The following is a 14265-nucleotide window of genomic DNA, read 5'->3' on the forward strand; positions in this document are numbered from 1 at the left end:
TGACAAGCGCAACAACTTAAGTTATAAGAGACAGGCATCACCACCGTAATATGGGTAAAGAAGTAAAGAAACACATGAAACATAGCTTAACATTTTCAAGTACAGCACATTCACATTCACCTTACCTTGTAGGGCTATATGCTTTTGATAAAAGTAAACAATTGAAAGGACAGCATCTTTCTGATTTTGCGATGTGTTTTCTCAGTTTAATTTCGGCAATAACAGGCCAATCCACACTTACAATTGTGAAGAATGATTTTGCCAATGAAATGCTTTTTTTGTAAAAGAAAAATGATCGACTGTGAACTGTTGCGAATTATTCTTTTGTCTGTGTTGCCTATTGGTTGATGTCTCTTACGTATATACGTTGCTCTTATATGCATTCTATTGCAGTATTAAAAACAACCTGAGAAAATCTCTTCCGTGGTGTTCTTTATGTTCTAAGCATGTTTTGACATGGACGTTATGCAAATGTTATCTGACCACGCTCTCGTTTCACTTTCACTTTCTTCTAATCTGTTCTTTTCTTTCCTTTTCCATAACACTACACCATTTTAACACATCTCTTCATTTTTCGTTTGGATAAATAAGTAGTAATTAACTGGTTTAGGGCTTATTTGTGTTTTGTAATTATTCGTTTATGAAAGGTGATTCAAAAGTTGAATTGTGCCAAAGTGTATCCGTTAAAACCCCCTGATTTAAATGATCATTTATCGGCCGATAATTTATCTCAATTTAATTAAGGCCGATATATTATAGCCGATAATCAATTACTGTTCAACTTCAGCTGCACGCTGCTCACAGTTAAAATACAGCACAGTACTAACTTTCTGTCGTGATCATTGACTTACTGCTGTTTACATTTACATTTAGTCATTTAGCAGACGCTTTTATCCAAAGCGACTTACAGATGAGGAACCATTGGAAGCAATTATAACAACATAGGCAACAAAATACTGTCATGATTCTGCCGCATCATGTCATGTTTCTCTTGGTTTAGTGGCAGGATCATGACAGAGTCTCATGTTTTGTGTGGAGAGCGGCGATTATGGTTTATTTGCTGAAGCCATAGGCTCTCTCCGGTCTCGTCTCTGTTCCCGTCCTAAGCTAAGAATAGTGGGGTTAGTATTTTTCTATTTATTTATTAAAAAAGAATTTGATTAAGAAGAAAGAAAGGGAGGAGAATTATGTTAAAATCAATCCGCGACATGTTGACGGAAGAGATGCGTTTTCAGGCGTTTTTTTAAAGATGGCAACAGAGTCTGCTGATCTTGTATCAGTAGGTAGATCATTCCACCAATGTGGAACAGATCCAGAGAAGGTAAGGGTGACTTTTTTCCTTTTTGGGATGGTACCACTAATCGTTGTTCCTTTGCAGACCGCAGGGATCTGGCAGGAACATATGTCTGCATTAGCGAGTGAAGATAGGATGGTGCAGACCCGGTGGTGGTCTTGTAGGCCAGGAGCATAGCTTTGAACTTTATGCGGGCGGCAACAGGGAGCCAGTGTAACCTGATGAAGAGCGGAGTTACATGCGCTCTCTTTGGTTCATTAAAGACCACTCTTGCCGCCACATTCTGGATCATCTGGAGAGGTTTGATTGTGCAAGCAGGAAGTCCAGCCAGAAGCGCATTGCAATAATCCTGTTTGGACAATACAAGAGCCTGGACTAGGACTAGAGATTGCTGTTAGCAAAACATTGTTGATGTAGGTACTAGAGATGCGCTTCGGTTTGCTTTAATTTAGTCTATTTATTTTTTCCCTGTGCACCGATCGGAGTTCACTGCTGATATTCTGAGGTAAGAGCTTTCTAGTCTTGTGGCTGTCATCAGCAGCGCCTTGCATCGCCCAATCAGCGGATGGTGGGTCGGTGCGGTTTTGAAAATTGGTCAAAAACGATGGTGCGGATGGATGGCGGACGGATGATGAGTTTTGTGATGCGGTTGCGGATGAAATAATAGCCCATCTGCGCATCTCTAGTAGGTACAGTATGTAGATAAATTATTTATGAATGTGTAAATTATAGGAACATATTGTTTAAAGCCGAATGCTTGAATGCTTTCTGTCTTGAGACCTGTTAGACACGTGGCTATTGAGATTTTTTTTCATGGGAAGAATATCTATAATTTGTTTATTAAATAAAAAATATACCAGAAAAGTTTGAAGGTTAAAGAATCGTTAATTATTGTAAAGTAGACTTGGTACATGAATTTCAGGGGGTAAAAAGAGAACTAATGGTTACCTTGATTTCTGCAGTCAATGTTTTCAAATAAACGCAGTTGTCCACTTTTTAGCCTTTTGCTTCAGTCTTAGGGAATTTTATATTAAATCGGCCGATATATCGCTTATTGGCTTCCAAGGTTAAACAATTATCGGTTATCGTTATCGGCCAAAATGTACATATCCATGCATCCTTAATTTAGTTATATCTGTGAGTAAAAAAAAACATTTAAGCAATATATAATATTGTAAAGGGCAAATATACATATAAAACACAAATGTAAATAAACTGCTGAAAATAAGCTAAATATTAATGCTATGAATTAAAACTATGTACAATATAAAACACGGTCAATTTAAGAACAAAGCAAGGTCAAAGGTACATTAGTTTTACAATAATTAGCAACATGTTTAATCGACCAGAATGGTGGCTGTGACTGTTTTGCGGGCTGTGCGTCGTATCCTGTCCCTTGGGCTCATGGGATATAGAAGCATCTCAAGGATCCCAATGATTTGCCTCTGTCAAATTATGTCGGGTGTCTTCACGAAAGTCTTTTGTAATTGCAGTTGCAGCATTACGCCACAAAGTTCTCGCTGTTTCGGTATCAGCTCACCGAGGTGCTAAAAAGAATGCGTGGACCGGTCTCACTGCGCGATTTGAGAGCATTCCTGGAGCAGTCCTCATGTGTGCTAGCCGGTTGGCATCTTGCAGCATGGTGTAGTAGCTCTACTGTAGAACACATCAATAGCTTATGTTTTACAACCGTGTCAACACGCACGCCAGTGGTGAATGCAAAGCGATAAAAGACAAAAGAAACCATTAAGGCGTTTGTCATGTTGCATTCGTGCCATATTCAGTGGCAAACTTTCTTATAATGGATTCTATAGTGATTTGTTGCATGAGGTCGCATTACGAAACATCAAATCTGTATCTGTTTTTATTTTGTATTTCTTAAGGCGTGAGAATAGTGGGTTTGTGTTTTTGTCTGTTATTTTGTCAATGTATTCTCCTCAAGAAATAACTGCTTCCTTTAATCTTTGGAATTAAATTTATATTTGAACATTTTATAATTTAAAATACATTCTCAGTAGCCTATATTCCTGAATTGTGCACAACCCTGCCACATCTTTTACTGTTGTTCACCGCTGTTGAAACTTAACAAGCTACAAACTGAAATGATACTGAAGAATTTTAAGTGTGTAAGTAAACTTTACAGGTATAAAGGAAAAGTCACAGTAGTTTTGCTCTTGCTGTTTGACCGCAGAAAAAAACATCTCCCACATTCGGGCCTTTAGAAGACTCTCAGATGTCTTTGTAGTTCGAAGCAGAAGAAAGTAAAGCTCAGAAGGAAAACTATAGTGGAGCCGCAGAGAAGTCTGACAGCCATCTCATCACAAAGGCGAAAGAACCCCTAACCTGTCCATCTTCCTGAACTTCACAACTCCAGCTCAAGGTTTACCTGCTTTTGTGTGTCAACCAAGGTAGTTACTGTGGAATCTGCTTAGTTGATCTGACCCACACTTTTTGTTGAGGAACTATTTCAGTGAGGAGAGAAAATAACTCAATATTTTTTGCTCTTTATGACTTGATACTTGAATTCATTGTAAAAGGATAGTTCACCCAAAACAATGAAACCGAACAACAGCGGTACCCATTCACTTCTTTTGCACGGACACAAAACCAATGCAAGTGAATGAGTCCCATCTCTGTGTGGTTACCAACATTCTTTAAAATATCTTATTGTATGTTCAAATCTGTATTGCAGAAGAAAGAAATTCATACAGGTTTGAAATGACAAGTGGGTGAGTAAATGATGACATCTAAGAGAGCTGTCTTTTTTTCTAAAGGGGAACACAGAGTAGGCAAGTGAGGATTAGTGGGAAAATAATTGTGAAAGTAGAGCAAATTTAAAACAAGCACTGACCTTGTTCTGATGTATTAGACTCTTTGTGATGTTAGTGTACTAGATCGCCTTCTACGCCTCTATGTCACCCACCATAAGATCATCGCGGGTGTAATACTTCAGGCCAAGTCAGTGTTATTCCTTTATTACTATTTGCATTAAGCAGCAATGCGGAAGCGTCACAATTGCCTTTTGACATGCCCTGTGCCTTCGGTATTATAAAACTTTTAAAATGACCCTCTCAAGTGACGGCCACATTATTCACTATTGCTATTCTGTTGAAGGAACCGTATTAGGACTGACTAACTCAGGGTGGCCAATTTCTTCTGTCATCCAGGCGGAATGTAATACATCTCAGGCAAACTGTTTGTGTCTCACCTCAAAATGCTGTCGACCCCGGAGGGGCTCTCCAGATTTCTGCAGAAATATTAGGAATTCATCAAAACGTAATTCGACTGTTTCGATTATTCCACTGCAACCAAATCCGATTTGAATTTGTGGCACTCTACGTAGTTGGCTTTGCTGGGAGCTACGCCTGCAAATTGTTTCAACGACAGAGTCTATTATGGAGCGTTTACACTGATCTGCCTGAAAATTATGCTAATAAGGGATCTGCCACATCGGTGCTTTGATCAAACATAACCTCTTATCTTATCTTCAAAGCTGCTCGGATAAACAGTGAAGTGGGGACATGGCGTATATGGAAGTATGTAAAGAAATGATGTGATTATTGATACGTTTAGTGTTGGAACAAATTCTTATCAATTGTTTAGTAAATGGCTGAAATAGAACCAAAAAGGACATTTCGAAACAACAGCATGACTGTTTTTTGGCAGTTTTTCAGTCACAGCGGATGGGTCTGAATTTATGTTCACTTAGATTTTGTTATTAAAAAAACTCGGTGGCATAATGTTGGCTCCAAAGCAGCTGGGATCAATGAATAATGCAGTGTTATTTTTCAGAGTGCTGTATGTGTTGATATTCAAGTTTACTGCAGTACCTCCAGGGAGAGTTTATATTGAGTTAATATTCCTGTTTATTATTGATGACTGCAGCAAAGCTTCTCATTAGGCCTAATTAAACATCTTAGTTGTGAATCAAGAATGACTGGCATGAAACATGGGCAGATGAGACAAACTGAGAGATGTGTGTTGAGAAGCTCAGCCTTTAGTTTGACTTGCTAAATCAAATCTCAGGCGAACACCACATTACTTTATGAAGTTTGACAAATCTCAAGTTATATTGCTAATTTTTCAGATATACTTTAATTAAGCCAAGTGTAATATTTCATTTCTTTCGTATTTTTTATATTATTGTTGTTTTTTACTCAGGCAAAATCACACAACTTGGCAGCCAACTGTGGAGTGCCAGCGGTGAAATTGTGGTACTTAAACAATAGCACTTATTGGAATGGGGAACATGTAATGTAGATCATTCTTATCCAGTTATATCAGACGATCGGAAATATTCAATAAAATTACACTATTAAAATAATTAATGCTTTATTAAATTAAATTGTAAAATGTTGTTATTTTATGCAGCATTTCATCTTGGCTGCCATGACCATGTATCAGTGTGAGAACAGGAAATATAAATCACATGACTGAAAATAGGAATAAACGGAAGGATTCAACTGCTAGGCTTTCAAATCATCAACAAATTTGGCACTCTTTGACGTGCGAAACACTTATTTTAGTAATACAACGTGAGAGTCAGATGGGACTAAAAACAGCCAAAGTGGTGCAGCTTTTTCTCAGAGAATCTTCCTTTGGAGCGTTTCATCTGAATAATCTTCTCCTCAGATCATGCATATTTAAATTGAGCTGGAAAAATGCAATGGGCTAAAAATATATTTTATTAAATGTGAGAAGGTCTTAAAAGTGGAGAGCTATGTCAGGAGATTTGGGGGTCAGTTCATGTTTTCTATTTGACCGCACGACAAGTGTCATTAACAATATGAAAAAATGACAATTTAAAGAAATGTCTGCTATTTCACTCTCCTGTTTTGATTTCAAATGAAGAACATATATTTATATAACATTTTGTAACCCTTGTATATCATGGCAATGTTATGCAGATCCGGTTATGCAAGAAGAATCATAAGTACGCAATTTTTCTGGACAATGCTGATCGTATCTGCTGAAGGTCCAGTGTTATGCCTCTCACTATTATAGGAAAGTGTAAAAAAGGAAAAGGCATTTTATTGTGATGCCTCTCATCTGTGTGCAGCCAGGGAACTTCAGAGACTGAAAAGATTGTCATTGCTTCCCTCAAAACTACTAACACCATCCAAGTGAATAACTACATAGCCTCGGTCAAAAGAGCCCCTGTGTAATATTCTTCCCTTTGTCAGAGATTTCTGGGAGTAAATTAAATGGAAAACCCACAGGCAGCATACGATATTGAAGGTACTGATGGAGGTACCTTGATTTGCCTAAAGAACTAATAAATGGCAAAATAGGGTCACTGCAGAGAGGTAGAAACCTGAGATTGAAAACTTGCTGAATCCTTAACAAAACTTTTCCTTACTTATTATTTTTTACAAACTCCTTACCAAAATAAGTAAATTGAATTATGTGATTATTTACTTTTAACAATGCAAGGAGAAAACACAGCTAGTCTACATTTCACGTTTTTATAGGACTTTTCCAATAAATTTTAACTAATGCAACACATTTATGGTCTTATTTTTTGGAAACAGAGACGCATATATTTGAGTTATGATAACTCAATTGCTGCTTATAATGAACCCACAATTCCTGTGAGGTTCAATCAGACTAGTCTGTGCGCATGTAGTAGTTTATGAGAACTTGCCAACATTAAGAGCTCCACCCTGCATACCTTCCTCTTCTGCCAGCCTCTCAACACATCAAAGCTAAACAACAGCAGCCCGCACGCCTTCATTAAAGACCCAGAGCAGTCACTTATCTCCTCTTTGCTCTATTTTGCTTTTCAAAACTGAGGCAGAGGTGCTCTGAAAAACTCACTTTAGATCATAGGCTCAATCAATTTTCCACAAACGTATTTATAATTCATCGCCTGCTCAAAGTTGATTGATCGAGCATTCATAGTAAAAAATCACCCTCAGCTGCCACATACTTTCATTTGTGATTTATAAAAAGTGTTAAAAGTAGTCCCGAATTGCACGGATTTTTGTGATATTGTTTTGTTGACGCTCTGTGCTGTCAATGCAACTGTTGGCATTGAGAAATACTAGCTGGCAAATTTGAAGCATTTTCTTATTTTGTTTGTAAGCCTTATAGATAGTCTTTTATTTCCATAGCCGTTTTCAGACAGTTATATTCAAGGTGCTTGATGCTATTTGTAAATTGTTTGTTCACACATCTACTACTGATCAAACGTTTTACGATACTGTCTGACGTTACTTATTCATATTTTTTTCACATTGTCAGAAAAATAATACATCTTTAGCGTAGTCATCTTTTGCCTTTAATTTGCCGAAATCTTTTCTTGCCATTTTATCAAACAGCTTCTCAGAGTTTCGCTGAAATGTTTTTAAATAAAATTGAGATCCCATCTATTCTGTATTCTTATAGGCTGCCCTTTTTTCATTATATATTCAAAGTCATCCGTTTCAAAAGCATTTTAGTTTGTTTAATGTTCGCTACGTCAGACTTATTCAGCAAATGTGTTTCCATCTCCTATAATTCACATGAACAATTTTTCGCGCATGTCAAGAACCACCTTGACAGAGCATAACACATTTTTGTAAAAATATTTACTTGTTTCTGATGTGATTCTTCAAAATGCACACGAAAACATAGCTAATAATGTGTGTGAAAACATGCTAATGACTTAATTAGCAAACAATCTCTGACAAGCATTCTATAAATGTGTCTTTAAACAAAAAAAGTCTTCATGCATGTTGAAGGCGGGGTGTCTGATTTCTCTTAGCCATGGTGATATTCAAATCGTCAAAACAAACACCCACCTACTCCCATCTTTCGCTTTTGTCAGCACTCGGCTCGACTAATGTCCGTCCTGTGCACCTTTCTGCTGATTGGCTACAAGGTTGTTTTGTTTTCGGCCCGACTTTGTCCAAACAAGCGTAATTCGTAAATGGGACACCCCGCCTTTCAACTCGAGCTGTACAACATAAAGAATTGAACCCCTCGTGCTGCCATCAACATGAAATATCTTCAGCATTCATTGCAGATGCAAAGTCATATTAATGTCACCCAACAGGCACACTCGCATGGTGATGTGTCCCCAGTGGTTATTATTTAATCAGCAGTAAATGGTCTTAATTAGAAGATTAGTCTCTTTCCAATTAGATATCTGTCTAATTGCCCTAATCTACCACTGCAGTCCTGTGAATCCTCATTCAGAGCCGTGCATTTAGATTCACAGGGGACCTATCACACGCATCATTATGAACCAAGTTATTCTCACATAAACCAACTGCTTATGAGCCATTCCGGCCCAATTTGGAGAACAGCTGTTGAGTTTTTGTTTCTATTGTGCCGTCATTTCGACTTGTGAAGATACTCGAAGTCATGCTTTCCCTTTTTCCTTTATTCGCAAAGCTGAATGAGACCGTGGAGGTTCATTTTATTCTTTATTGCCATCGCCGTTTCCCTCTATCCAGCTTGACTTCTAATTTTAGAGTAGAAAATGGGTGGCCACTTATTATGCATGTCCTGTCTTGACTCCATGTGGAGCCCTTCGAAAAAACGCTGGTTTTGAGAGGGGACGTTTGGGCGTTGCAATGTAAAAAATCTTGAATATTTTCAGCTAACAATTTAGCCACTTGAACAAATATTTTTTTGTAGAAGGAGCCAACATAATTTTGTGTGTAGTCAACAAATATTTGTCAGCAAAATGCTGTGGAAAATTTTTTTGTTCAGTACACACAAAATAGTATATTGGCTCCTTCTACAAAAAAAGGAGCCAATATGGACTCAGATACTCAAGCTTTTGTCCAAGATTATGTAAGCACAACAAACAGAAAAGTTCCCAGCATGCATTGTGGCATATTTAGTTCGGTTTTGAATCAAATTTATAAAAAAATCCCTGAAAGTGGATTCAACACAAGCTGCTTTGATCAGAAAACTTAATATTGGGGGTTAACTAATCCATAGTTAAGAGAACTCATACATTTGCTTGTTGTCCAGTTGTTTCAAGTTGGTTGAACTGATTTTTCTTTTTTGTAGTTACTAAAAGAAAATGTAGTTGAGATATCATACTTGATCAAAAGTAAAGAGCAAGAAAAAGCTAGGGGAAATTGGCAGTAAGATTTATGTGTGTGTTTACATTTATTTACAGTCTTCTTTCATAAGTGTTGACATTTTATAGTTGTCCTTTGTACAATGCCCTAGGCGTGTTCTGTTAGTTATGACTCAGGGGGGAATTTGTGAGGAACCTATTGTGATGGCCTAAAATGTTTTCTATTTGTGTTGTTTTAGCCTCTGATTCACTAAGCGAATTATGCAAATCATGTTTTAGGGGCATGCACAGCCAAATGTTATGTTAAACGCAATTTATTTGGTTTTCCCTGTAAAGAATGAAACTGGCTTAATTTATTTTCTGCGGCGTTTCAGTGCATTTGTTGCCTTGTTAAGTTCAGTTTTTTTGTGTGATGAAACAGTGAAATTGCAACTCCGAGCTAAGGAAACATTAGCTTACCTGCCCTGCACTTTGATGTCAGAGATGGCATAGAAGTATCTAGACAAATTGTTCTCATCCACCATTGTGGCTCCAGTGGCAGGTCGGAGAAGTCTGATGCGAAGGTCAGTGAGGGTGAAGAAATCCCGAAGGTTCTTGGTGGTGTCCAGCTGCCCGTAAAGAGAGGCCATGTTGTGCAGCCTAGGTCCCGCAAGAAGGGCGAAGCGATCTTTGATCTCAAAGCGTACAGTCTTGTCGTACTTCCACACATAGCCTGTAGAATAGGCCTCGGTGCAGATGATTTCCAGCATGGAGCTCGGGGTGAGTTGGTGCACTGCCTTTGGCTCCATTGTAAAAGCATCCAAACAATCAGCAGCGTAAAACTGGTAGGGTTGCCACGTACGGCCGTAATCCAGCGACTTCTCCAAGACCATTTGCTCTGGTCGACCGGACTCGAAGGTGAGGACGATGTCATCTGTGAGCTCTATTGTTTTGTTCCAGGACAGTGTGATGTTGACCTGAAGGGGCTTTGGGTATTTCTTCCAGGAGGTAGACTGCCAGAACGTTGTGGGGTTTCGTCCCTCGGAGTCAAACATGAGCTCAGGGGGGTGAGCTAGCTCCTCAGTATCAGCATCGCATTCATTGTTACACATATATGGGTTTTCCTGCAACACACAGATAGGAAGAAAATCTGTTAATTTTAAAGATACCATTCAAAATGTAAAATTTCTCAGCATTTCTAGATGTATTGTGGCTATTTCAGTCCAGTGTCTGTTGAATTTCAACAAAATCAAACCTACAGAGTGACAAAGTCATCAAACAGCAACGTGAAAGACTGAAGGGTGACAAGACAAACTGTCATAAAAATCGAGGAAAACTTAACCTTAAATATATGTTCTAAATATTACTGTAAAATTAAATATAAACTTGTTTTCTTTTCAGTATTTGAAGTCTGAAAAAAACTGCATCTTTTCTGTTATTTTGACCTGTTTCTCCAGTTTTCATATTCTGCAAATAAATGCAAATTGAAACAATATTTTTAACGGATATTTGGAGAAATATTGTTACTAGTTCACAGAAAAAAACGAAAATGATTTGATATGGTCTCTTAACTTGTTCCATGATTTTTTTGCAGTTTTGATTTCCATCGAAAATTGCATATTAGCTACATATTAAACAACACTCACCACTGAGAGCAGATTTCAGACAGCTTGAGGTCAGTGTAGATGTGCCAAACGCATAACTAGATACTTTAGCTCTACAATAGAATATAAGGGACATTTTTTGGACACACATTTGTGTATTTTCCCCAAACCGTGGTTAATTTCTGACCTGGGCTAATGGTGGCAGATTGCACACGAGTCATAGGTTCTCATTTGAAGATGTTAAATGCTCCACGAGAATCGTGATAATGAACACATTCTTTCAGCTTCAGTCTCCATTTAACACAATAAGCTGGATGTCCTCCTCATTCCTAAACTGCCCGTGGAGTATTGCGCTCAGAATGGTCATTGTGTGCCTTCAGAGCGGTTCATCTTGTGAGAGTTATCATGTGAAGCTCCGTGCTTACTCACTCACTCACTACCACCCAAATTGCAAATGTAATTGATATTCTTGCTTGTTGGCCAGTTGGAATGGGATTGGAATTCCGATGAGTGTAGTTGGAGGTACACACAGAGCTCCATGCATTTTTCATGGACCTGTGTCTGCCCTGCACCGCCACTGTTTCTCAGATCAACTCTCTCATTAACATTCAGCACACCTCTGAGCCGTGGCGCAAATGACAATCAGCCATGAACTTTGAGGAGACGTTCATTCATTTCCAGCTTTCTGTCTTGTATGCATGTTTGATTGCCTGCCAGTCTCATAAATCATGGTTTGTTTTAGGTAGAAACAGGCCAGGAATACAATTACAAAGGATGCTTAACATCTGAATTGAAATATTTGGAAATATTTGGCTTTGTTTGAATAATAATTTAATCTCATCGCTGTCAGGTGAGGAGTCGACAGATTGTGATGGCTTCTCCCATCACATTAATGGTTTGCTCTGTGTTGTTGGATCCAGATTTGTTTCCCACGTTTGTTTAGTTCAGGAATATTCAGAGTGAAATTCAAATACCTTTTTGACTATATAATAATTAAACATGGGCAAAATGATCAGGTATAGTGTACCCACATAAACGGGATGGTTCATCCAAAAAAAGACAATTCTGTCATTGTTTTCTAACCTTCGTGTTGTTACAAACACGAATGCTTGGTTTTTAGCATTTTTTAGAAATACTGACTTTTGGCAGCATCAAAGTAGTTCATACTTTATGAGATCATGCCAAGTAATATAATGGCTTTGTGTGGAACAAACTGTAAAAGGGCAATTTCATCGTAAGGGATTATTGACATTTTGAACTTGACATATAAATTCTCAGAGAATGTTTTTATTACCAATATATTGAGCCATCTGTTTATATTTTACTAAACCCTCGATAATAGACTCCATACATTTCCGAAATATCAGTCTATACACTTTAAAACGCTGTAAAACTTAACGTGTAATGAATGTGACAAACAGGACACACATTTTTAAGAGACAACATACTCTGTGGGATTTCTGTGAATTTAAAACGTACAAACCAGAAGCAACAATACCCAACAAATGGAGAAGGAATGACTATTTATAGAACATAAAATCGTTTTCAAGACTGTAAGGGGCCCCTTGTCTTTACCTCTTGAGGGGCTCTTCATTCACCAGAATTACATCTTACTCACAAAATCTTAAATCATGTAAAATATATACAAATATAACTGCTTTAACTATGCACATAGCCCAATAATAATAATACAGCTCCACAGGATTCCCTTATGTTTATCTATATAAAATGTATCATCTGATTGTCTGATAATTTTGTTTATTGTTTTAAAATTCTAATGACTTATATTTAAATCTTTTGGAAACATGATTTAAACATTTTAACAATTTAACTTCAGGTTCCATAATTAGTTACTGGCAGCAGCTATTAACACTAAGTTTCTGTTACACTGAGTGAAAATAGCAGCATTTCTTAGCGATATTGGGGCGGGGATTAGCGAAGTCTGCAGCAGGAGAGAGATTTTCAAAAGGAGCGGTGAGGATCAAGTACAAATAGCACACACCTGACTGCAGCGAGTGGCTTCGGGAGCCAGGAGAAAAGCAGCCAAAAAGAAGAAAGTTGAGAGAGAGTAAACTGGATTGTATTGAACTGTCTTTATTTTTATGAATGTTTGTGGAAGCGTAGAAGCATGCGCAAGAAGCGTAGGTTTTGAACTTTGGGGGAGAGTAAATAAATGCACAAGTCCTAGTAAAGCTGAACCAGTCTTCCTTCCTTGCTTTGATATGCTTTACACCAAATAAAATAGCTGTATTTTCGTTGAATTAAGTGTAGTAGATAGATGCTATTGATAGCCAACTTATAAGTGGAAGCTACGATTTGCACCTCAATATTGTTGTGCATTAAACATTATGCAATGGACCTAATAACAGAGTGTAAATCCTTATATTTATTAAAATTATTAAAATTTAGATAATAAAGCCCTACACCTAGACTTAACTTTATACTTAATTTAAAATGTTGCTACCAATTTTCAAATACATTCTAAATTTTATTGAAAAGAAATGTCTTTGTTATCTAATATGTAATGGAAAGGGGCAAAATAGCAAATTTCACATATGCTGTAATCAAACCCGGGTCTCCAGCATCAATCTATACAGACTTTACATCTTACACCACTGGAGTCACTCTCAACTCCAAATTTTGTCATTCTTACTCTTTCTCTATTACAATCAGATACAGGTGGACAGAACGTAAATATCTTCTACAAACAAGTTAGGCTATTTCTCAGTATACAGTAACTTAAATAGACACTCACAGTGCCTACATTTTTTTCAACATTGCTCAGCCCGGGGCCCTGGGCCTAAGCCCATTAAAGCGGAATATGAGCCGTTATGGATAGTTGTAAATTCACTTACCTGACTGTGGAAAACTATAGGAGTACTTAAAAAATACTTTAAAAACTATAAAGGTGAAGATCGACCAAAAATCAACTTTGTGTCATAGTTTACTTATCCACATGTTAAACATGTTTAGAGAACTTCCAGCGTCTTCGGAGCACAAATGAAGATTTTTAGGCGACATCCGCTTGCCCTTTTAGGATCTCTTGGATGTCACATAAATATCTTAAGAAACTTCCCCTTTCAAGTTTTTTAAGTATTTTTGTGTTTTTAAAGTACGCCTATAGTCATAGTATCCATAACGGCTCATATTCCTCATATTCCCCCTTATAACAACAGCTTTTGTGTTACTGAAAATAACAGCATACTGTATGTGTTGGGAACAACACGAGGAAGAGTAAATAATGAGGTTTCATTTTTGGGTGAACTTCAGTTTTACTTATTGGTGCATGTTATTGAATCATCACTTTTTCTCAATGTGTGGTAAACTATAGCAGAGTATTGCCTTCACACATGCGACACACCGTACTATTG

The 14265-nt window shown here is 37.5% G+C and overlaps 1 protein-coding gene across 1 annotated transcript in view; it reads right to left on the bottom strand.

Annotated features, from left to right (window-relative positions):
- ntng1b (netrin g1b) overlaps positions 1–14265 on the bottom strand; it is a 52018-nt gene that overhangs the window by 18137 nt on the left and 19616 nt on the right. The window contains exon 3 of the mRNA XM_079452838.1: positions 9771–10414. Coding sequence (XP_079308964.1) covers positions 9771–10414 — 644 coding nt within the window. The remainder of the gene's footprint in view (positions 1–9770; positions 10415–14265) is intronic.

The sequence above is a fragment of the Barbatula barbatula genome, assembly GCF_947034865.1.
Source record: "Barbatula barbatula genome assembly, chromosome: 3".
Lineage (NCBI taxonomy): Eukaryota > Metazoa > Chordata > Actinopteri > Cypriniformes > Nemacheilidae > Barbatula > Barbatula barbatula.